The 26,215-nt window shown below is 42.9% G+C and overlaps 1 protein-coding gene across 2 annotated transcripts in view; it reads left to right on the forward strand.

Annotated features, from left to right (window-relative positions):
* CRPPA (CDP-L-ribitol pyrophosphorylase A) overlaps nucleotides 1–26,215 on the forward strand; it is a 182,842-nt gene that overhangs the window by 24,995 nt on the left and 131,632 nt on the right. For both annotated transcript variants that reach the window (XM_074945826.1, XM_074945827.1), the window contains exon 3: nucleotides 21,630–21,779. In XM_074945826.1, the coding sequence (XP_074801927.1) occupies nucleotides 21,630–21,779 (150 nt within the window). The remainder of the gene's footprint in view (nucleotides 1–21,629; nucleotides 21,780–26,215) is intronic.

Genomic DNA, 26,215 nt, shown 5'->3' on the forward strand with positions numbered 1-26,215 from the left:
GAGGCGCAAGAATACCAAGATGAGAGCAGCCCTCACAGTTGAGAAGCGAGTGGCAATAGCCCTGTGGAAGCTTGCAACGCCAGACAGCTACCGGTCAGTCGGGAATCAATTTGGAGTGGGCAAATCTACTGTGGGGGCTGCTGTGATGCAAGTAGCCAATGCAATCAAAGGTCTGCTGATACCAAGGGTAGTGACCCTGGGAAATGTGCAGGTCATAGTGGATGGCTTTGCTGCAATAGGATTCCCTAACTGTGGTGGGGCCATAGACGGAACCCGTATCTTGGCACCGGAGCACCAAGCCGGCGAGTACATAAATAGTACTTTTCAATAGTGCTGCAAGCACTGATGGATCACAAGGGACGTTTCACCAACATCAACGTGGGATGGCCGGGAAAGGTACATGACGCTCGCGTCTTCAGGAACTCTGGTCTGTTTCAAAAGCTGCAGGAAGGGACTTTATTCCCAGACCAGAAAATAACCGTTGGGGATGTTGAAATGCCTCTAGTTATCCTTGGGGACCCAGCCTACCCCTTAATGCCATGGCTCATGAAGCTGTACACAGGCAGCCTGGACAGTAGTCAGGAGCTGTTCAACTACAGGCTGAGCAAGTGCAGAATGGTGGTAGAATGTGCATTTGGACATTTAAAAGTGTGCTGGTGCAGTTTACTGACTCGGTTAGACCTCAGCGAAACCAATATTCCCACTGTTATTACTGCTTGCTGTGCACTCCACAATACCTGTGAGAGTAAGGGGGAGACGTTTATGGCGGGGTGGGAGGTTGAGGCAAATCGCCTGGCTGCTGGTTACTCGCAGCCAGACACCAGGGCGGTTAGAAGAGCACAGGAGGGCGCGGTGCGCATCAGAGAAGCTTTGAAAACCAGTTTCATGACTGGCCAGGCTACGGTGTGAAAGTTCTGTTTGTTTCTCCTTGATGAAACCCCCCGCCCCTTGGTTCACTCTACTTCCCTGTAAACTAACCATCCTCCCCACCTCCCTTCGATCACCGCTTGCAGAGGCAATAAAGTCATTGTTGCTTCACATTCATGCATTCTTTATTCATTCATCACACAAATAGCGGGATAACTGCCAAGGTTGCCCGGGAGGGGTAGTGGAGGAGAGAAGCACCAGGAGGGGTGGTGGAGGAGAGAAGGAGAAGGCCACACAGTACTTTAAAAGTTTAAAACTTTAACACTTATTGAATGCCAGCCTTCCGTTGCTTGGGCAATCCTCTGGGGTGGAGTGGCTGTGTGGCCGGAGGGCCCCCCCACCACGTTCTTGGGCGTCTGGGTGAGGAGGCTATGGAACTTGGGGAGGAGTGTGGTTGGCTACACAGGGGCTGTAGCGGCAGTCTGTGCTCCAGCTGCCTTTCCTGCAGCTCAACCATACGCTGGAGCATATTAGTTTGATCCTCTAGCAGCCTCAGCATTGAATCCTGCCTCCTCTCATCATGCTGCCGCCACCTTTCAGCTTCAGCCCTCTCTTCAGCCCGCCACTTACTCTCCTCAGCGTGCCACCTCTCCTCCCGGTCATCTTGTGCTTTCCTGCACTCTGACATTGTCTGCCTCCACGCATTCGTCTGTGCTCTGTCACTGTGGGAGGACAGCATGAGCTCAGAGAACATTTCATCACGAGTGCGTTTTTTTCGCCTTCTAATCTTCACTAGCCTCTGGGAAGGAGAAGATCCTGTGATCCTTGAAACACATGCAGCTGGTGGAGGAAAAAAAAAAGGGACAGTGGTATTTAAAAAGACACATTTTATAGAACAGTGGGTACACTCTTTTACGGTAAACCGTGCTGTTAACGTTACATACATAGCACATGTGCTTTTGTTCCAAGGTCGCTTTTTGCCTCCCCCCACCAGGTGTCTAGCCCCTCCCTCCTCCTCCTTCCCCGTGGCTAACAGCGGGGAACACTTCTGTTCAGCCACAGGCAAACAGTCCAGCAGGAACGGGTACCTCTGAATGTCCCCTGAAGAAAAGCACCCTATTTCAACCAGGTGACCATGAATGATATCACTCTCCTGAGGATAACACAGAGAGATAAAGAACGGATGTTGTTTGAATGCCAGCAAACATACACTGCAATACTTTGTTCTACAATGATTCCCGAGTACATGCTACTGGCCTGGTGTGGTAAAGTGTCCTACCATGGTGGACGGAATAAGGCTGCCCTCCCCAGAAACCTTTTGCAAAGGCTTTGAGAGTATATCCAGGAGAGCCATGAATGCCAGGGCAAATTAATCATTAAACATGCTTGCTTTTAAACCATGTTTGGTATTTTAAAAGGTACACTCACCAGAGGTCTCTTCTGCGCCTGGCGGGTCCGGGAGACAGCCTTGGGTGGGTTCGGGGGGTACTGGCTCCAGGTCCAGGGTGAGAAACAGTTCCTGGCTGTCGGGAAAACTGGTTTCTCTGCTTGCTTGCTGTGAGCTATCTACAACTTCATCATCATCATCATCTTCCTAGTCCCCAAAACCTGCTTCCGTGTTGCCTCCATCTCCATTGAAGGAGTCAAACAACACGGCTGGGGTAGTGGTGGCTGAACCCCCTAAAATGGCATGCAGCTCATCATAGAAGCGGCATGTTTGGGGCTCTGACCCGGAGTGGCCGTTTGCCTCTCTGGTTTTCTGGTAGGCTTGCCTCAGCTCCTTCAGTTTCACGTGGCACTGCTTCGGGTCCCTGTTATGGCCTCTGTCCTTCATGCCCTGGGAGATTTTGACAAATGTTTTGGCATTTTGAAAACTGGAACGGAGTTCTGATAGCACGGATTCCTCTCCCTGTACAGCGATCAGATCCCATACTTCCCATTCGGTCCATGCTGGAGCTCTTTTGCGATTCTGGGACTCCATCATGGTCACCTCTGCTGATGAGCTCTGCATGGTCACCTGCAGCTTGCCACGCTGCCCAAACAGGAAATTGAAATTCAAAAGCTTGCGGGCCTTTTCCTGTCTATCTGGCCAGTGCATCTGAGTTGAGAGTGCTGTCCAGAGCAGTCACAATGGAGCACTCTGGGATAGCTCCCAGAGACCAATACCGTTTAATTGCGTCCACAGTACCCCAAATTTGACCCAGCAAGGCCGATTTCAGCGCTAATCCCCTTGTCGGGGGTGGAGTAAGGAAATTGATTTTAGGAGCCCTTTAAGTCGAAAAAAAGGGCTTCGTTGTGTGGACGGGTGCACGGTTAAATAGATTTAACGCTGCTAAATTCGACCTCGACTCCTAATGTAGACCAGGGCTCAGTCTATATCCGCAAAAAGAAGAGGAGTACTTGTGGCATCTTAGAGACTAACAAGTTTATTAGAGCATAACCTTTCGTGGGCTACAGCCCACTTGATCGGATGCATAGAATGGAACATATAGTAAGAAGATATATATATACACATACAGAGAAGGTGGAAGTTGCCATACAAACTGTAAGAGGCTAATTAATTAAGATGAGCTATTATCAGCAGGAGAAAAAAACTTTTGTAGTGATAATCAAGATGGCCCATTTAGACAGTTGACACGAAGGTGTGAGGATACTTAACATAGGGAAATAGATTCGATATGTGTAATGACCCAGCCACTACCAGGTTGAAGTGTTCTCCTACCGGTTTTTGAATGTTACAATTACTGATGTCAGATTTGTGTCCATTTATTCTTTTGCATATTCTTCAGCCTCTCTGGCCACTCAGTAAAAGATTTAAGGGTGGCAATTTTGCAACAGAAAAGCTTCAAAAACAGACTCCAACGAGAAACTGCTGAGCTTGAATTAATATGCAAACTAGATACCATTAACTTGGGTTTGAATAGAGACTGGGAGTGGCTGGGTCATTACACATCTCGATTATATTTCCCTATGTTAAGTATCCTCACACCTTCGTGTCAACTGTCTAAATGGGCTATCTTGATTATCACTACAAAATTTTTTTTCTCCTGCTGATAATAGCTCATCTTAATTAATTAGCCGCTTACAGTTTGTATGGCAACTTCCACCTTCTCTGCATGTATATATATTTATCTTCTTATTATGTTCCATTCTATGCATCCGATCCAGTGGGCTGTAGCCCATGAAAGCTTATGCTCTAATAAATTTGTTAGTCTCTAAGGTGCCAGAAGTACTCCTGTTCTTTTTAATTAACCTTAGTTGGTTTTCTGTCAGGCCCAAGGTGCAAAGAGATTCTTCCTTGCAGCTCTTGATGTCCTGCAGGAGAGGAGCAATGCTTCTGAGCACCTCCTAAATTGCTGTGAAGCCACCTCCTTTTCTCCCCTTGTGGAACTTCACATGTGCATAGGAGAGGAGCTTCACTGCTCTGTACTGGGGAAATACACAGCGCCATAGCTTCTCTCCACTAACTCCTTGGAGCCTGATGCCATTTGACAATTTATGTGCCTCACGAATCAATTTTTTTTATTGACATAGCTGGTAAAATACTACTCAGCAAATAACTTCTCAGACGGTCAGTGGAAAAATTGTTGACCAATGTTTTTGACTTTTTTTCCTGCTATTCAGTCAGCCTTAGAAGGAAGTTACATCCTTTTAACATTTATTAAATGGAAAGTAGATTAACAGTATGTTACAATCCAATCCCCTATCATCCTGCGCCCCACCCCAAAATAAAAACACAAAACAGTTTTATTCTTTTAAATTGAAGGGAATGTGGCCTTTAGCAAAAAGTGGAATGGCCTCAGAGAGAGTTTTCACTCCCGACTAGTAGGCTTAGCCTTTGGAATAGTGGTGTCAGGGAAATTGTCCAATCCCTGCACTTAGGCATGTGTTCTATGCATATGGCTTGGTTCCTTTCTTGCTGCCCCTTTGCTCCTGAAGGTAATAAGCTGCCCATATCAGTAGGAGATTACTATTTCACAGAGTTGGCTCATTTGGGCTTGCCAGAGCAATTGAGGGATGGAGTCAAGGCTATGCCCTTTCTCTTCCACTTCCTGTTCGTGTGGCTGGGGAAATACTGTGTTGCACAGCCCCTCCTTACTCTTCTCCCCAGTGGGGAGGCCATGCAGGGACATAGTGGGGTCTTATACCCCTGTGTGGCAGCATCGGTCATACCCATGTGTAATAATTGCTGTCAGTTATTTAGTTTGTGATGGTGACCACTTTAAATAGTAGCTCATGATAGCTTGATTATACTTCTGGTTACAGTGTGTGTTTAGTGAGTGGAACAAGGATAGTAAAATGATTTGTAAATTCTTCTGCTGTATTCTGTCTTGTGGAATGGCAGGTTTATGGCTCCCTCTGGAACCATTAAAGGAGGCTCCAGGGACCAGCTGAAAGTTTCTTTGAAGTTTGTCATTTTATCAACAGGTGCAACTCCATTGTTCAAGAGTTGATCAGCTTTAGGGCGTGAACTTGCCTTCTGATCTGCATTGCATCTCATTCTGTCTCATAAAAATGAGTTGCTGTGTTTGTACAACAATGAGGAGTAGGTCATTTCCTGAAAGTCAAGCCAATAGATTTCATGTACAGTATTAGTGTGTAGAATCAAGTCTTTCTTTGGTTTTTATACTTGGGTCTCCCATAAATAAGGTAGTCTATGTAGGGGAGATGTGAGTAGGAATTAGTGTAGGCCTGATGAAGGAGGTCTCTCCAATTCCATGTGCATAGAGTGTGCGCACTGAACTCACACAGTGCGTGTTGATGCAGCATTTTAGGGGAAAGAAGCCAGAGAGGAGAAAGGCAGTGAGAATCTACAAAGAGCAGAGACAAGAAGACCAAAGGGTATGAGAAGAGGCTGTGAGACTTCAGAAGGCAAAGACACAGCTGATTCATAAAGCTGCTTAAAAGCATTAGACCCCCTTCTGTTTCAAGCCCTTGTTTAGGATGGGAGTCAAACTGGAGAGACAGACATCTCCTTACAGTGTGTATGATAACACCCATTTTTTCATGTTCTGTGTGTATATAAATCTCCTCACTGTATTTTCCACTGAATGCATCCAATGAGGTGAGCTGTAGCTCACGAAAGCTTATGCTCAAATAAATTGGTTAGTCTCTAAGGTGCCACCAGTACTCCTTTACTTTTTGCGAATACAGACTAACACGGCTGCTACTCTGAAACATGATAAGGTAGGAAACTCAGAATTTTATGGAAATGAAGAAGTGCTTCTGTTCTTCCCCTATTGTATAGAATCTGGGCTTTTGGAAACTATTTATTTTCAAACAGGTGCTTCTTTTCTAAACTGCAAACAGGTGCAAGACTGGGTCAAGAACAGATCTGAAGATGTGAAACAATAAGAGTAGAAAGCTGTTCCCAAGAGAAAAGAGAACACTCCATGGTAGGGCAGGGATCCCTGTTTATGAAATGGCTTTTTGAGGGGGTTTTCTGATGTCTTCTAAAATGAGATTTTGTGCTAATTGCCAAGCACCATCAACTCACTTGGAAGAATAACATGAAAGATAGAAAATGCCCAAATTACTACGTGATATTTAGCATTCCAGCCATATCATTCCCTTTGGTTGTTTGATCCTCCTTTGTCTGCACTGGTATCCTCAGCCCCTCTTTGGATGCTGCTCATTTGAAAAATTGCAGCCTTGCCATGGTTTTGACACACACACGCACTCACTCGCTCGCACTCACTCTCTCCTTTCACTGCCTTTTTTGAATGCAGATTTCCATTTTCTGTGAAAACCCTTTGTCACGGATGCAGCTCACCAGACTGCAGTGACGTGATCCAGTCATTGAATCCCTGGGTTTTAAGCCTCTGGCATCTGAACAGAGCCTACTTACTGTCCCTGTTTTAGGGTCCCTAGGTACACTCTCTGGGTGCAGATCCCCCATGCAGCATCTTGTACTGTCAGCTGCAGCCATGCAGTCTCCTGCCCAGCCCTTGGAAAATGCTGACACTTCCCCCTCTGCCTAGGGTTGCCAGCTGTGACTGAAGCTATTCCCGGGAGATTTTTCCCCCCAACTTGATGTAATGTCATTTTCTTTAAATATCCTATTAAAATCTCCTGGATTGCTTTCAAAGGTCACCGGGAGATCAGTGGTGATTCCGGGAGACTCCAGGCCAGTCCCGGAGGGTTGTCAACCCTACCTCTGCTCCTCCTGCTCCCCCGGTAGCTTAAACACACCATCTCCGAGAACTACGCCCAAAAATATTACCTTCTGATTCCTCCCCAGCTCACCCTTAAGACAGGAGGAGGAATGGATAGCATTAACAAAGAGTCAGATGACCAAAGCCAAAGGTTATAAATGGACTCTCAGAGAGACACCCTAAAGTGCTCAACTCCCTTAGCATAGCTATTGTCAGGTCAAAGCACAATTGTTAAAGTTAAGTACTCCCCATTGTCCTCAGCCTGATTTGTACCTGTTGCAGTCCTGCCAGCAATGGTGGATTCCACATTTACATAGGTTATTAAGTTATAGCAGTTTTCATAGTAACAATTTCATAATATCAAGCAGAATTTATAAGTTGTACAGACAGATCCCCGGCACCCCCATTTTCACACCCTTATTAGTACTTTTCTCCGATTAAACATTCAGAATCCAGTGTATTTTAGAATAAATCATAGTGGTATTTACTGGCATTTTACAGAGAGAGATAAAAAGAAATGTTAGTTTTTATTCTTGTGACTTTAATATATAACTATGTACAAGAAGAAAGCTAAGGAAACCCAGATGACCTCAATTAAGGATCAACAGTTTCTGCTAGAGTCTTCTCTATTCCCAGCTTTTCAGAACTAATGTGGGTTCTGACATCTCTTGCTCTAAGTGTCCTTTCCTCAATTACTCAATTCAATATAATGCAGTGATAAAGGTTACCTCATTAGAAGAGTTATGGTGTCATAAATTTATATTACATTTCTTTAAGCCATCCTGTCTTTTTAAAGTCCATTCAATATACAACCTGGTGTCAGCTGGTTAGTATTGGATCAGAGTGTATATTAAGTTTCTGATTAAACAGCCCTCTTCTGCAGTTAGGAATAAACACAATTATAACTTCCTTCCTGATGTTGGTTTAAGATTCACATATGTCCAGTTTCAGTGAGTTCCACCATTGTCCTTACCCAGCTGGGTAAACAGACCTTAAGGAAATTAAGTAAATTTTAACATACAAATCGTTCCCTATCGTTCAGAACTCCTTGCACATATTCTAATGGACCCTCTCTTTGTCTGACTAAAGAGGATGTTTAGTGTCTTTCTTGGAGCACACTCAATGTTTCAAACCCAGTTTCATGCCAGTTTTTCTAACAGTCTGGTCCCTGGGTTCCAGATTAATAGATAAAAGTGGTCAATACACATACATCAAGTAAAATTAGAATTGGACATGCCACACTGTTTCATCAAATTCTGAAATTAACAGTGGGTCCTCCAGTCATTAATGTGAATAATTGATATTCTGCTCTACATTCTCAAAATAAGTTTCAGTTAGAAACTTGCAGATTAACAGAAGGTAATTAAGATATTTTTCTTCTGTTTTTAAAATAAAAATGAAGCTTGTGGCTCCTCTCGGTCAAATCCTTAACCGGGCATGGCATTAGACTTCTCTGCAGGGAAACGAATATTTAGAGCAGGGCAAAACTTTTCAGCCAACGCTTTTTGACTAAAAATGCAGATTTAGCAAAACTGAAGTGTGTTGCTAATTTGTGTTGGTTTCATTGAATTGTTCATGTCTGAGGGAAAAGGGAGGGAGCAAAAATAATTTCCAGGAAAAAGTGAGAATGTTTCATTTTGATGTTTTTGAAACAAAATGTTTAGAATTTTTTAATTCAAAATGACTATTTCAAAAAATGTCTTCAGTTTTATTTAAAAAACTGAAAAAGTTAAATGCTTGAAACTGAAGTGAAACATTTAATTTTGGATTGAATGAAATGTTTAGTTTGACCTGAAACAATTAAAAAAATTTGGAACTCCCAGCAAACCAAAAAGTCAGTTATTTGCACAGCTCTAATCATCTGTTCCATACCAGCTTCTGCAGCCCCAGGAGCTGGTGCACTTCAAGGAGGAGAATGGCTGGGAGAGTTTGTGCAGTCATATCTTCTACCCGAGCCATATTCCCTAACCTCACCTGTTCACTGGGGTACCTGGAGCTGCAATGGCACAAGAGCAAGGATCTTTTTAGTAGGGTTCCCGAAATCATGCTCTTCTACTTTTCTGCTGTGGAACCGTGCCATTTCTGCTAGCACATGGTCTTGAGTCTGCAGATGAAGTAGGATGTTACCCTTAATAACAACTGGATAGAATTTGGGGAAAGTGCTTTTAAGAAAAAGGGCTAAATAAGAAAGAAGCATAAAAAATGATACAGTGAGACTCGATATCTTAAATTACTGTAAACCAGCTGTATGTAATAAAGTGATTAGAGGAGTTCTTCCAAAGCTAGTTATAGGACTCTGTTTCATTAATACGTTCTCCATTTCAGGTTCACAACCGCAGAAGGTTTAAAAGGAATATTCCATTAAATATGTGAAATATTTTAATCTCATAATTACCAGTGGTTGGTTTAGCTTTGAAGGTGCTATTCTATAAGTTTGGAGTAAGCAGTCATTCACTGAAGATAGCCCTTCTAACTGGAATAGTAATTACTGTATGTGGCTGAAGCATGTTGATTACTACAGATATAATTAGCTTGAGTGCAGATGTCTGAATAGACGTGCATGTTTTTACCTGTGTCATGCATAGATCCACAGGTATTGCTTTCATTTCTGTTTTTGAAAGTGTATGTAGCTGTGAATGCCCACCATTGCAAGTCATTTGATTTGTGTAAAAGAATATTTTCCATGTATTAACATGTGGAAACAGTTTGATAGATTAGGTTAAGAAGAAATTAATCACAGTGATTTTGAGCAGTTTCGTCTGGCTCATATCCAGAGCTAATTTAGGCTAACTCCCAAAGAGACAGAAGTATTTGATAATTTGCAAATAATCTTTCACCTAATCAAAAATTCCACCACAGCTTTGTAAATTGTTGGATATATATCTAGCCTGTCTACATTCATGTATGTTATTAGTTTGAGCTGTTTGTTTGAACAGCACTTTTATGTGACTCTTATATTAATTGAAGACGAAAATAAAGTCACTTGCATTTCTACTAAATTAAGCTTTTTTAAGCTTAGTGGACATACTGGGCCAAATTCACCCTCAGCACAATTCCATTGACTTCAATGACATTGCACCATGAATTTATTTGTCTTATGGTGTCTGACTGTCCCAACTGATTTCAGTATAAAGCTTCAAAGAGATTAATCTCATTTTAAGTGATTTAAATATACTTCTAAATTCTGGGTCCGTATGTATGAAGACAGAAATTTTATTTCTTTTTAAGGCAATGTAATGCAAAATTTTCAGAACTCTGTTTCCATGCTGCAGCACTTGTCAGAGCAGAGAATAACTCTCTGATTAAAGAAATCAGCATGTTCTGATAAAAATGTTAATATTAAGATATGTTAACACTAAGAAATGTAGAGATGGTTAACGTTTTCCTACTGTTAAATTGTCATTCATAACCATGATATACATGAATCTGACATCAGACCTACTCTGTGTATTAAAAATCTGAAACTCATCTATTAACATAGATTTATGGATTCCAAGGCCAGAAGGCACCTAGTTTGATCTTCCGTATAACACAGGCCATAGAACTTCTCCAAAATAATTCCTAGAGCAGATCTTTTGGTAAAACATCCAATCTGGATTTTAAAATTATGAGTGATGAAGAACCTACCGCAACCCTTGGTAAATTTGTTGCAAAGGTTAACTACTTTCACTGTTAAAAATGTGCACTTTATTTCTAGTCTGAATTTGTCAAGCTTCAATTTCTGGCCATTGAATCATGTTATACTTTCTCTGGTAGATTGAAGAGCCTATTATTAAATATTAAAACATGATTAAAATATATATAAGATATGCTTTGGGTTGGTAGATCTAGCTGAGGGAGATTCAAGGTGGAAGGAGAATGAGTGCTAGGATATATGAAGCTAGGTAGTAGAGTGAAAACAATTGCTAGCAGGAAAAAGGGAGAGAAGAGGTGTCAGAATAGAGAATCAGAAGAGTCCTCACTTTAGGGTCTGATGCTGCAAACTAATGGGCCTAAATGGCCCGTGAGCCACCTATCTAAGGCCCCAATACAACAATCTGATTTGAACAGATGGACTTCAGTGGGACTCTGCATGGGCATCTATGGTCCGCTTGCAGGATCAGGGCCTAACATACTGCCTCTCTTCTGAGGCCAAGCTGCTGCAGCTGTCAGGCTTGGATTAAACTGTGTGCACTCAATGCACTTGCACAGGGCCCCCATCTCAGGAGGACCTCTGACCACTGGCAAAAAAACAAAATAAAACCTGAGTGGTGTTGCAACCCCTAGCACCAGGTTGCAATATCATTCGCTCAGATTTGGCCCAGCAGTCCCTCTATCATGACGGAGGGGCAGATGAGCCAAACCTGAGCGACGTAGAGCCATGTGAGTGCAGGGCGGGCGATAGGATAAAGTGGAGGTGGGCAGCCAGGATTGGAAGGAGCCACCCTAGCCCAGAATGGGAGTGAAGAACTGAGCTGAGCTGGGGTAGGTGGGGAGGGCAGGTTGCCAGTGAGTGGCTAGGAAGGTCCTCGTGGCGGGGAGGGGGACTGGGGAAAGTTGTTGTTGGGCTATGAGGTGAGTGGGGAGTATTGGTGGGGGGGGAGTTGAGGGGCTGGGGGAGAATGTGGTGTTGGGGGTTGCAGGGTGAGTTGTGAGAGCTGGGGGGGCATAGGAGGTGGTGGGGTTGGGGACCAGGATGTTCAGGTCGAGTGGGGGATTTGCAGGGCTGTGGCCAGTGGGGTTGAGGTGTTGTGGGCTGCGGTGAGCAGGGTGTATGTCCGGGTGCTGGATTGTGTGTGGGCTGTCAGGATAATTGGGGGTGGTGGAGAGTTTTTGAGGTATATGTGGGGTGGAGGGGCATTTGGAGGTCTGTGTGGGGTGGGATATATATGGGTCTGAGATGCTTTAAAGATGGTGTGGGGGGCACCCTCTTTAAAGCATTGTGCACCTTGCCCCCAAAATTCTTTATTCTGGGCCTGGCAGTTGGTGTCTTCTGTTTGGGCTTTTGTGCCTTTGGAATTCACTCCTTCTTGGTTCATATCACTCAAAGTAGTTAAGCTTCAGGATGTGCTGAAAGGTTCCATTTTTACTCTGGCTATGAGGAAGAGACAGATTTGTGAGGCAGGGTAGTAGAGGGGACTCTGGCGGTTTGGATGTTGTGGGTTTTTTTTGTTTTTTTTGGGGGGGGGGAGGTGTTTTTTTTTTTTTTTTTTTTTGATAACTTGCTGTGACTAGGGTATATTTTTCTGAGACCAACTATGTCTGGGAATCTGTGTTTAATGTGTACAGAGTGCTGAGGGCACCCGCAGGCTGGGATGGATGGCTGATCTCTCTCTCTCTCTCTCTCTTTCTCTTTTTTAATTTTTTTTCGTAGTATACATCCAAATAAATAAATGAATACTTATTTAAAGTAAAAAGAAAAGGAGTACTTGTGGCACCTTAGAGACTAACAAATTTGTTAGTCTCTAAGGTGCCACAAGTACTCCTTTTCTTTTTGTGAATACAGACTAACACGGCTGCTACTCTGAAACCTTACTTAAAGTAGTTACTCATACAGGTAAGCAGACTAGGCTATTAGGTGTAGATTAATTCTTTTAAAAAATAATATATGGCTTTTCAATATGTATATTTTGTAAAAATATAAGTTATTTTGTATTGTGTCACAAATTCCTTTCCTTCCTTTTGTTTCACTTTCTTAGTATATGGTGTTATCATTATTGCTCAGGAGAGCAAAAGCCTTGTATTTGCTTCGAGTTTTGATGTTTTAAACTGATTGTGCTAATGTTATGTTCTTTCAGGCTCTAGCATGTAGCTCTTGTGGAATATGATCAGTATTCCACTCATGCTGCTTGAAATAAGAAAGGAAGCTTAGAAACATTGTGCAAATACTGGGGGAAATCTGGAGAAGGATAGCTTGGCAGAACTATGTATTTGCTGGGAGATGAGATCCCACAAAAACAAATGTATCCAAAATATTGCCTGTACTGAACGTTGATACCACTGCAGAACTACGTAAGCCTGGGGTTGGCCAAAGATTGAGGCCCACGGTTTGAAATTGATGGTAGGAAGATGGAAGACTTTATGGTACACTCACCTGAACCCTATGTTAATTTGGTGCATGAATTGAATAACATTTCAAGATAATATGAAATCCATGCATGTAATTATTTATTTGTTGAATACGCATATCTAAATGATCAGCTGCTCCAGCTTGCAGTATAACAACATTAAAATGAGACAGATACTGTCTGGTAGTTTCATGGAAGGAGGTAGTGTGAATCAGTGAGAATACTTACAGTAGTACCTTGTTTACATTGGACTATGTGATGTACATATCCTTCCCTACCCTCCCTTAAATCATCATTGTATCTTTGAATATTGTAGATGTGCTAATGTCTTCTGTTTTCACTCAAACTCCCAAGTAAATACTGAATACGGACCTTAAGGTTTGACCATAAATGTTTTGGATTAGTGCAAATTTTAAATGAGTTAGGGTATGAGCCTATTAATGATAGAAGTACCCAAAGACAGATTGATCTTTTGTTTAGTCAGCAGATGCACTGTTATGAAGACAAATAGAGCTTGATGCTGAGAGAGACTGAGTACTCGCTCCCTCTGAAGTCAGTGAAAATTGCAGGTGCTCTGCACATTTAGAACTATTCCAAGTGAATTATTGGATCTAAGAGAAATTAAAGGGACAGGCTTCATTTTTTTTACTAATGATTTGACCCAAGAAAAACTTCTTAGTGGTACCTAATTAATGTAAAGGAACAACAATACTTGTTTCAGAGTAACAGCCGTGTTAGTCTGTATTCGCAAAAAGAAAAGGAGTACTTGTGGCACCTTAGAGACTAACCAATTTATTTGAGCATAAGCTTTCGTGAGTTACAGCTCACTTCATCCGATGCCACAAGTACTCCTTTTCTTTTAACAATACTTGTGTGAAACCAGGACATCTATTTATTTAGATTATTTTCAAGTGCCTGCCCCTGGTAATTCTAAGCACTTTAACAAATATTTTAAATACATAAAAAACAAAGAATAAAAGCTAAAGAAAATCAAGCAAACTTCCCATACAAGTCAACTCCACTAGAAAATAGTACTTGACTAATAATAATGTGTATAACTAACCACCTCAAAACTCAAACCCTGCCTTCATTAAAAGCCCAAGAATGTAGATCAGGGTTGCATAGTGTTCTAAAGGTTAACAAATTGAGGCTCTGTTGGATCCAAAGTGATTATGAGTTTGAGTTAATGACCCTGCACAGAAAACGTGCTGGCACAAGATCCCTCTCCATTTTAAACCTAGTGGCTGCCTATTTATGGCTACAACTTTAGACTACTAAAAAGACTTGGGAAACTGTATCCAGGTTCCCCCCTGAAAGTAAAGGTCACACTATTTTCACCAAGACCATTATTTATGTACTTATTTATTTAAAGTGCTCTTGGCCAAACCTACTACCTAAGCAGCCAGGCCAAATACCCACAAATTAGTAACCAAAGTAGCAAATCAGAGGTGCTGATATGGTTTCTGTCAGCACTTCTAGTTGCTTTTGTTCTGTCTACTATACGTCAATTTTGCATAGTCTAAGACTTAAACATGCCCCAGTTTGAGTCAACTGTTGGGATGAATTGCTCGACTGCACCATCTGGATCAGAGACAAGATAAAGATGTGAGCTGGGTGTCCTCAGTATATCTTTTACAGCCCCTCCTATTAGTTTCTTGTCTGTGTGAAGCAGGATGAAGCACATGAAAGAACTCTTGAAGCAGATGAGCAATTGCCCAAACTACCTCTAAGATCTCTGGCAAAGAAAAAGAAAAGAGCTTTGAGTGACTCCACCAAACCCTTTTAGGGATCAAAAATATGCCCACAATACATTTTGATTAATAATATTGTAAGCAATTGACAGACATATAAGACTCCATTATCGTCTTCCATCTCCAAACCAACTCTACCATTGCAGCTGATATACTGGAATGTACTCAGATCTGAAATCCAGTGGGCTGGGGTCAAGACACTTGTTCAATTGACCCACTGCAACCTTCTTCACCATCTTTCCCCCAAAAGAGGGGATAGACATATTTATAATTAGCAAGGCTGTTAGCCTCGAGACAGTCATCCTGAGCAGAAACTTTATAATGGATTTCTTAAGGGTAGCAGGCAGCCTGTCCTTCTGAAGGTAAGTGTTGATGGTCTCCACAAAGTGCAGACCAGTGCTTCTTAACTGATCTTCAGCCAGGAAGAATATGAGTCCAGTTCACATTACTTGAGAGCTTCTAGAACTGCAGTGAGCAATGCCAGCTGAAATTCATGTTTTTTTCCTTGCTGATAGGGAGGCAATCTAGATCTGAGCAATTTGTATCCACACAAGAACTTGAAAATTACTTGTGGGGAATAATATTTGGCTCTGTAGCTGAGTGAAAATAATTTGAATCCATTAACCTGTCCACCTACAGCAGTTCCACTTAGGCACTTAGCAAATACCATGGTAGATGTGGTTCACTGTTGAATTATTTTGGAGAAGTTTTTTGGCTTCTGCTATTCAGGAGATCAGACTACATGATCATATTGGTATTTTTTGGTTTTAGAATCAACAAATAAGACTGTCAGATACAGACACTAAATATGAATTTATACTGTGTACAAAACAGTTGTTAAAATAGTGTTTCAAAGTGCTTTTAAGAATACAGTTTTAATTTCTTAAGCAATTGTCTTTTTTTCAATATGTGTCTGATTTATGAAATCTGATTTGGTAAACCACATTGCATTACATTGGTCTGGTTTTGTAATGACGCTGAAGGCAAATGCAATCCCAGGATGTGTTAGTCAAGGTATTTCCAGTTGAGATAGGGAAGAATTGTCCAAAGCACTGGTAAGACCTGGTCTGGAATACTGTGTATAATCCTGGTCACCCATGTTCAAGAAAAATGAATTCAAATGGAGCAGGTATATAGAAGAGCTGCTTGGATGATCAGGGAAATGGAGAGCCTATTTTATGAGAGCAAACTAAAAAAGCTTGGCTTGTTTAGCCTAGCAAAATGAAAGCTGAGAGGGGATGTGATTGCTCTCTATAAATACTTTGGGAGGATAAGGAGGAAGAGAAGAAGAGCTATTTAAGGTAATGGACACTGTTGGCACAAACTGGCCACGAACAAATATAGACTGGAAGTTAGAACAAAATTTCTAGCCTCAGAGGAGTAAGGTTCTGGAATGGCCTTCCAATAGGAGTAGTGGGGGCATCTGCCTAACTGGTCAAGATAGAGCTTGATACGTTTATGAACAGCATTGTACGATGGGGTTGCCTGCACTAGCAGGAGACTGGATTCAGTGACCCATGAGGTCCCTTCCAGTCCTATGTTCCTATGGTTAGAATGTAATCTTGCATGATTGACAAAGAGATTTTAACATAATATTGCATAAGCCTGGGAAATCTTATTTGACAAAATGTTTTTTTCTGGTATTACTGTTTCAGAAAAACTTGTATTAGACATTTAAATAGACGTAACTAATTATGGAAAAGTTGTGGGTTTGAATTTTATAAATTTTTTTTTGTATGTGGCCAATTAAAACATGACAAAGCATATAACATTATCCAAAAGTCCAGAAGCTGGGATATAGGAATAATGATCCAGCACCCTAGAATCAGAAATTAGAGATGGAAAAGACCCAGTGCCATAGATCATCTAGTCCGGTGGTTCTCAAAGCTGGTCTGCCGCTTGTTCAGGGAAAGCCCCCCGGCGGGCCGGACCAGTTTGTCTACCTGCCGCGTCCGCAGGTTCAGCTGATTGCGGCTCCCACTGGCCGCGGTTCACTGCTCCAGGCCAATGGGGGCTGCAGGAAGCTGCGCGGGACAAGGGACGTGCTGGCCGCCCTTCCCACAGCCCCCATTGGTGACAGGAGAGAAGCGACTTTGTCTGTACAAAGTGCAAGCTAGTCTCCATATTGGAAGAGAAGGTTCAAGGTCTGGAGCAACAGGTATCGACCCTGCGTTGCATAAGAGAAACTGAAGATTTCCTGGACAGACGTCAGGATATGCTTCTATGGGCACAAGGTTCTGAAGATTCAGAGCAGGCTGCACATCGGGGACAGGAGGACGGTGAAGAAATTTGGCATCATGTGACCTCCAGAAGAGAAAAGGGGAACGTCCATGTAGCAGCAACGCATATACAGGTAAGTAACCGTTTTCATGTTCTCTCCACAGGTACTAATGCGGAGAGTGGACCAGATGATACGTCTGAGGGAAGGGAGCAGAAGGAGACTCCGCCGATTGGAAGGCATGAGATGCACTGTACTAGGGTTGGGGGTTCCATGACCACTGCTCCCAAGAGAAGGAGGCGGGTGGTGGTGATCGGGGACTCTCTCCTTAGGGGGACTGAGTCATCTATCTGCCGCTCCGACCGGGAAAACCGAGAAGTCTGCTGCTTGCCAGGAGCTAAGATTCGCGATGTGATGGAGAGATTGCCGAGACTCATCAAGCCCTCGGATCGCTACCCCTTCCTGCTTCTCCACGTGGGCACCAATGATACTGCCAAGAATGACCTTGAGCGGATCACTGCAGACTACGTGGCTCTGGGAAGAAGGATAAAGGAGTCTGAGGCGCAAGTGATGTTCTCGTCCATCCTCCCCATGGAAGGAAAAGGCCTGGGTAGAGACCGTCGAATCGTGGAAGTCAACGAATGGCTACGCAGGTGGTGTCGGAGAGAAGGCTTTGGATTCTTTGATCATGGGATGGGTGTTCCAACAAGGAGGAGTGCTAGGCAGAGACGGGCTCCACCTAACGAAGAGAGGGAAGAGCATCTTCGCAAGCAGGCTGGCTAACCTAGTGAGGAGGGCTTTAAACTAGGTTCACCGGAGGAAGGAGACCAAAGCCCTGAGGTAAGTGGGGAAGTGGGATACCGGGAGGAAGCACGAGCAGGAGCGCGTGAGAGGGGAGGGCTTCTGCCTCATACTGAGAAAGAGGGGCGATCAGCGGGTTATCTCAAGTGCCTATACACAAATGCACGAAGCCTGGGAAACAAGCAGGGAGAACTGGAAGTCCTGGCAAAGTCAAGGAATTATGATGTGATTGGAATAACAGAGATTTGGTGGGATAACTCACATGACTGGAGTACTGTCATGGATGGATATAAGCTGTTCAGGAAGGACAGGCAGGGCAGAAAAGGTGTAGGAGTTGCACTGTATGTAAGAGAGCAGTATGACTGCTCAGAGCTCAAGTATGAAACTGCAGAAAAACCTGAGCGTCTCTGGATTAAGTTCAGAAGTGTGAGCAACAAGGGTGATGTTGTGATGGGAGTCTACTATAGGCCATCGGACCAGGGGGATGAGGTGGACAAGGCTTTCTTCCGGCAAGTCGCAGAAGTTACTAGATCGCACGCCCTGGTTCTCATGGAGACTTCAATCACCCTGATATCTGCTGGGAGAGCAATACAGTGGTGCACAGACAATCCAGGAAGTTTTTGGAAAATGTAGGGGACAATTTCCTGGTGCAAGTGCTGGAGGAACCAACTAGGGGCAGAGCTCTTCTTGACCTGCTGCTCACAAACGGGGAAGAATTAGTAGGGGAAGCAAAAGTGGATGGGAACCTGGGAGGCAGTGACCATGAGATGGTAGAGTTCAGGATCCTGACACAAGGAAGAAAGGAAAGCAGCAGAATACAGACCCTGGACTTCAGAAAAGCAGACTTTGACTCCCTCAGGGAACTGATGGGCAAGATCCCCTGGGAGAATAACATGAGGGGGAAAGGAGTCCAGGAGAGCTGGCTGTATTTTAAAGAATCCTTATTGAGGTTACAGGAACAAACCATCCCGATGCGTAGAAAGAATAGTAAATATGGCAGGCGACCAGCTTGGCTTAACAGTGAAATCCTTGCTGATCTTAAATACAAAAAAGAAGCTTACAAGAAGTGGAAGATTGGACAAATGACCAGGGATGAGTATAAAAATATTGCTCGGGCATGCAGGAGTGAAATCAGGAAGGCCAAATCACACTTGGAGTTGCAGCTAGCAAGAGATGTTAAGAGTAACAAGAAGGGTTTCTTCAGGTATGTTAGCAACAAGAAGAAAGTCAAGGAAAGTGTGGGCCCCTTACTGAATGAGGGAGGCAACCTAGTGACAGAGGATGTGGAAAAAGCTAATGTACTCAATGCTTTTTTGCCTCTGTCTTCACGAACAAGGTCAGCTCCCAGACTACTGCACTGGGCAGCACAGCATGGGGAGGAGGTGACCAGCCCTCTGTGGAGAAAGAAGTGGTTCGGGACTATTAAGAAAAGCTGGACATGCACAAGTCCATGGGGCCGGATGCATTGCATCCGAGAGTGCTAAAGGAGTTGGCGGATGTGATTGCAGAGCCATTAGCCATTATCTTTGAAAACTCATGGCGATCGGGGGAAGTCCTGGACGACTGGAAAAAGGCTAATGTAGTGCCCATCTTTAAAAAAGGGAAGAAGGAGGATCCTGGGAAATACAGGCCAATCAGCCTCACCTCAGTCCCTGGAAAAATCATGGAGCAGGTCCTCAAGGAATCAATTCTGAAGCACTTAGAGGAGAGGAAAGTGATCAGGAACAGTCAGCATGGAAAGCAAGTTCCATGTCAGTCAGCAAGGGAAAGTCATGCCTGACTAATCTAATTGCCTTCTATGACGAGATAACTGGCTCTGTGGATGAAGGGAAAGCAGTGGACGTGTTGTTCCTTGACTTTAGCAAAGCTTTTGACATGGTCTCCCACAGTATTCTTGCCAGCAAGTTAAAGTAGTATGGGCTGGATGAAAGGTGGATAGAAAGCTGGCTAGTTCCGTCGGGCTCAACAGGTAGTGATCAATGGCTCCATGTCTAGTTGGCAGCTGGTATCAAGTGGAGTGCCCCAAGGGTCGGTCCTGGGGCCGGTTTTGTTCAATATCTTCATAAATGATCTGGAGGATGGTGTGGATTGCACCCTCAGCAAGTTTGCAGATGACACTAAACTGGGAGGAGAGGTAGATACGCTGGAGGGTAGGGATAGGATACAGAGAGACCTAGACAAATTAGAGGACTGGGCCAAAAGAAATCTGATGAGGTTCAACAAGGACAAACGCAGAGTCCTGCACTTGGGATGGAAGAATCCAATGCACCGCTACAGACTAGGGTCCGAATGGCTCGGCAGCAGTTCTGCAGAAAAGGACCTAGGGGTTACAGTGGACGAGAAGCTGGATATGAGTCAACAGTGTGCCCTTGTTGCCAAGAAGGCCAATGGCATTTTGGGATGTATAAGTAGGGGCATAGCGAGCAGATCGAGGGACGTGATCGTTCCCCTCTATTCGACATTGGTGAGGCCTCATCTGGAGTACTGTGTCCAGTTTTGGGCCCCACACTACAAGAAGGATGTGGAAAAATTGGAAAGAGTCCAGCGGAGGGCAACAAAAATGATTAGGAGACTGGAACACATGACTTATGAGGAGAGGCTGAGGGAACTGGGATTGTTTAATCTGCGGAAGAGGAGAATGAGGGGGGATTTGATAGCTGCTTTCAACTACCTGAAAGGGGGTTCCAAAGAGGATGGCTCTAGACTGTTCTCAGTGGTAGCAGATGACAGAACAAGGAGTAATGGTCTCAAGTTGCAGTGGGGGAGTTTTAGGTTGGATATTAGGAAAAACTTTTTCACTAGGAGGGTGGTGAAACACTGGAATGCGTTACCTAGGGAGGTGGTGGAATCTCCTTCCTTAGAAGTTTTTAAGGTCAGGCTTGACAAAGCCCTGGCTGGGATGATTTAGTTGGGCCTTGGTCCTGCTTTGAGCAGGGGGTTGGACTAGATGACCTCCTGAGGTCCCTTCCAACCCTGATATTCTATGATGTTCTGCCCTGGGATATGAGAAAAAGGCTTTCTTTTACTCCAGGCAGAATTTTGTGGGCCCTGTCTTCCCCGTTCTCATGAAGAAGAGAAGCTCTTCACACAAGAAAGTTGTTCAGATCCTTTTTCGGTCATTTGTATCCTCCGGTCCCCTCCCCTTGAGCTGCCCCTTGTAATCTTATGCACAGGGACCAGGCTTCAAGCACCGGGGGTTCACCTCAGTTATGTGTCTTCCCTCCGTGCACATAAAATTGTGTACTAGGTAAATTTCTTAATAATAACTTATAAAAGGCTCAACTTACTGAATTTTATCTAACTATATACTTATAGTACTTGCTTTCTCCTCCCTGCTTCATTATTAGGTGGTTTAGAGGAGGAAGGGTAAAGCAGCAATATTGATTGATTTCTTCTCAAATAAACAAAAATCTTTCAAAACCTGCTCTGTGTTGTACTTTCCTATTAGATGGCCAGGTGAGGTTCCAGCTGAAGTCAAAGAGAGACACTCTCGCATAACCAAGAGCACATTTTGGTAATGGAAGGTCAAGGAGATGAAGGCAAATATCACTATTGTTTCAATAATAGGTTATTCCACCTCTGCAGAGCAAAACTGCACCAGCTCTGCTCTGAAGTCACTGGGAATGGGGGATGCTCAGTATGTCTCAAGAAGAGCTTAACACCTGGCCACACTGGGCCCTATAGTGTATAGAGGTTAATATATTAAATTTGTTTTGGCTTGTTCTCTGTGAAGAAATTAGCTAAGATAAACATCCAAGTATATATTTAAGATATTTTTTTTGTTCCCTAGGCAGCAGGAGCAATCCGTCCTCTCGTCTCTACTGTTGTTGCTTCCTCTGCAGATGGTTCCTTAGACCATTCACTAGAACGTTCCAGGTACAGAGCAAGTGAAATGCCTCAGGCTTTCCTATTTGATATAATCTATCAAGCATATCATCAGGTAAGAATCTGGGCTTTTCAAAATAGAAGCTCACTTCTCCCCCTTAATGTACTGTATGTTAAAGGAAACTAAGTCACCTTGTTTGGTTTTTCTGAAAATTATAGTTGAAATGTCTATAAATCTATCACAGATTATATGAGATTGCATGTAAATCATTTCAGTGTAGTCTCCTAATGACAATGTTTTATAATAATATTTTATAACTTTTTACTATGTTTTGTGTACTAATGACAGTTCTTATGATCTGTTCCATTTATACTGTTATCAAACTGCCAAATACAAATGTGATTCCTGGGTTTTAGGTGGCAAAGAAAATCATTATCTATGCCTAATGGTACATGATGAAATATGTATTTTGTATATTATGAACCATATTCTCTGATTGTGTAATTCCATTATAGTCAATGGAATTATACCAGAGAGAATTTAGCTGTTCATGTATTTTAGCAATGTATGTCTCTTCCTTTGTGCATTAATGTATCATTAAACCTGTTAAAATTAATGCTACAAGCCTGACTTTGAATTAAGATTCCAGTAACCCAGAAAACTCACAAAAGTCAGAAAATTAGCAATTACACTTCCTCTTACTTTCTCTCTATCTTTGCGGTAATCTTTGTCCCTTATTCTCCTCTTTTCCCATGACACATTGACCTCTTCCACTTCCTGGGTGAAGATGACTCAAGCAAAGTAGTCCCCTACTCGAGGATTAAGGGCCTGATCCAGAGTCCATTGGAAAGATGCCCATTGATTTAGAGTTTAAGTCTTGATTCAACAAAGTACATAAGCTAGTGGACTAACATGCTTAAAGTTAGATATATGTTAAGTATCTTAATGAATCAGTGGAGTAAGTGGCAGGACTTTGTGGAGGCAATCCTGTGTGTGAGTAGTATAATAATGCACAGTGGGATATGCTAAAATATTGGAAGATATTAATTTTGCAAATATCAGTTAATGTATGTGAAACTATAAAATATTCCATGCATCATAGTAAATTATTAGATTCACTAGATACATTGATTAATGACTGATCATGATATATATGTGAATACAATCTCTGTTTTAACTTTCCATTAATTAACTGTATTACATTAACACCATCTTGATTGAACTGAAAAATTTGGAGCAGGAGATTCTAATGAAACCTTAATTATTTCACCATTATCCCCTGTGATGTTTTCTTTCATTTGCCTCACCCTACACTCAGAGCTTACTGGAAGCACTGCAAACTCTAATCTCCAGGCTTCACTTCCTCTTCACACATCGACTTGTGGAGAGTTGCCTATCATACAGGGATCTCCAAGGTTGGTGCCTGGGAGCATGAGATTTCTTCACTTGCCACTTGGCAGGAATTCTTTCAGTGCACTAATGTGTAAAGCCTGGTACCTCATGGTTGAAAAGAAGAATCTGTTACAAATCTTTTGCAAGAATAACAACCTGTATTGTTGGGGCAAAAGACCTATCTGGCTTTAAGATTAAACTCGATAAGTTTATGGAGGAGATGGTAAGATGGGATAACATGATTTTGGCAATTAATTGATCTTTAACTATTCATGGTAAATAGGCCCAATGGCCTGTGATGGGATGTTAGATGGGGTGGGATCTGAGTTACTATGGAGAATTCTTTCCTGGGTATCTGGCTGGTGAATCTTGCCCATATGCTCAGGGTTTAGCTGATCGCCATATTTGGGGTCGGGAAGGAATTTTCCTCCAGGGCAGATTGGAAGAGGCCCTGGAGGTTTTTCACCTTCCTCTGTAGCATGGGGCACGGGTCACTTGCTGGAGGATTCTCTGCTCCTTGAAGTCTTTAAACCACGATTTGAGGACTTCAGTAGCTCAGACATAGGTGAGAGGTTTATCGCAGGAGTGGGTGGGTGAGATTCTGCGGCCTGCATTGTGCAGGAGATCAGACTAGATGATCATAATGGTCCCTTCTGACCTTAATATCTATGAATCTATGAAGTATTTTGAGTATCTTATCTTAGCTGAAGTATCTTAGCTGAAGCTTACCCCCATATCATCACTCCTGTTTATCTACTATGAATGAAATAAAGCAGGGGTTCTCAAACTGGGGGTCGGGACCCCTTTGGGGGTCATGAGGTTATTACATGGGGGGTCGCGAGCTGTCAGCCTTCACCCCAAACCCTGCTTTGCATCCAGCATTTATCATGGTGTTAACTATAATGGTTAATCTAAGTGTTTTTAATTTATAAGGGGGGGTCGCACTCAGAGGCTTTCTATTTGAAAGGGGTCACCAGTACAAAAGTTTGGGAATCACTGAAATAAAGTATTTTTTCCACATGAAATCTACATGAAAAGGATGTTACCATTGCATTGGTAAACTCTCAAAATTCAGGAGATGTCCCTCTCCCCCCATGAGTATCTGTTGTGACTGGTTTTAATTACATGGTCATATACTATTTCTCAAAACATACTGTATAATATTGTACTCTGTTTTTCTAGGGTTAGGTTGTGGATACCCCATGTGCAGGTACACTAGAGAGCTGGGAAGGGCGTAAAGGAGTGTTGCTGTCCCTCCACTGCATTGTTCAATGGCCAGCCATATTTGCAATCTCTGTTTCTCTGAGTACTGGGAATGCTCCCACCTAGAGTGTGCACTTCTCTCCCCTTGCAGGAGCAAAACTCCAAAAGGGGGCATTGAGGAACCAGGGCTGTGATCCCTTCCCCACACCCATTGCATTGACTACATGCTGTTCATCTGAAGGGATGGTGCAACACGCACAAATGCTCTATGCTTTGGAGCTCTGGAAAAGAATACACTTCACTAAAACTTCTTAAATATTTCTGGTCGCAGGTGGTAGTGGTTGTTGTTATTTATTTGTACTGCAATAGCACTTAAGGGCTCCAATCAAGGATCAGGGCCCTGTTTGTGCAAGGAACTATACAAACAGATTACAAAAAGATAGCTGCTGCCCTGAAGACCTTAAAATCTAACTGTAGAAGAGCTTTGTGTAGCTCAGTGGTTTGAGCATTGCCCTGCTAAACCTAGGGTTGTGAGTTCAATCCTTGAGGGGGCCATTTAGGGATCTGGGGCAAAAATTGGGTCCTGCTTTGAGCAGGGGGTTGGACTAGATGACCTTCTGTGTTCTCTTCCAACTCTGATATTCTATGATACTGGGGCCTGATTCTATGACTGGAGGTGGAGATGGAAAGAAGATAGCTAAAAGTGCTTTGCAAGCCTTAACTAATCTTCACAAAAATCTAATGAAAAACGTAGGTATCATTTCACCATTTTACAGATACAGAAAGAGAAGTTAAATGTCTTGTCCAAGATCACACAGCAGGTCAGATGGCAAAGCTGGGAATGGAGTCCAGCTCTTCTGTGATCTGCATACTAGACTATGCTCTTACTCTGTGTAGAAAACACAATAGTGACCTTTATGACATAACACTGGAGACGAGTTGAAGGCCACTTTCACCTTTACTGGTTCCCCGGGTGTCCCAGTTGAATATATGTGTGCTGTTTTATTTTTTTGTCTGATATTGTACATCACATTTTTGCAAGTAGGATCTCATTTTAGTGTTTGCTCATGTCTCTCATTTCTCTATGTCCGTTTTCTACTACCGTTCTGTCCACAGAGGTATTTGTATCATCTCTTAACTTGGAACATGTGAATCTCATTAGTAGGCTGTTTTGCTTGCCCTTCTAGATCATTAATGAAGATATTAAATGAGATTGGATCTAACCCACTAATCCCTAAAAGAATAAATATATTTGAAACAAAATAAACTAGAAATAACTAGAAATGCCAACAAACAGTAATTTGACTGGCTATTGAACATTTATAGGTGTGATGGCTATGGTTTCAGATATTTAATTTGTGTTTTGAAAAAAGAGCTATTCTTCTTCACATGGCTGCAGACGTGCATTCCACTCAGATGTGTGCATGCCCAGTGCTCACTGAAACTGGAAAACTTTTGCTTAGCAGTATCTGTAGGGACGCCGCTCGTGCCCTATGGCCCTTAGCTCCTCCTGTGGCTATTTAAAGTGGCTGCAGCGACATCCCCCCCACCCCCCCCCCCCACCTTCAGGTCCTTTGCACTGAATGTCAAGAGTAGAGACAATGATACAGACAGGTGGAGGAGGGTGGGTCGTGGAATATACGTCTGCACCCACATCTCAAAGAGAGAAGACATTTGAGTCTTTCACATTTTTACTAGAGGAATGCAAATGATTGAAAAAGAACTGCTTAGTCTCCTGGGAAAATAATGTAAATATTTCTTTTAAAAATTATGACAATATAAACAGCTATATCAGCAGTGTCCAAATTTTTGAGCCTCTGGGCAAAACATATTTCTGAAAGGTCAAAAGGTTACAATCAATGCTTTGGGCCATATTTCTGTCCTATTCTTCTCCCTTTGCACCCTTTCCCCTTTACTGCCTTGTTTTGGGGAGGAGAGTCATCCTTGGATAGATA

This window comes from Natator depressus, chromosome 2 (genome assembly GCF_965152275.1).
Source record: "Natator depressus isolate rNatDep1 chromosome 2, rNatDep2.hap1, whole genome shotgun sequence".
In the NCBI taxonomy this organism is placed as follows: domain Eukaryota; kingdom Metazoa; phylum Chordata; order Testudines; family Cheloniidae; genus Natator; species Natator depressus.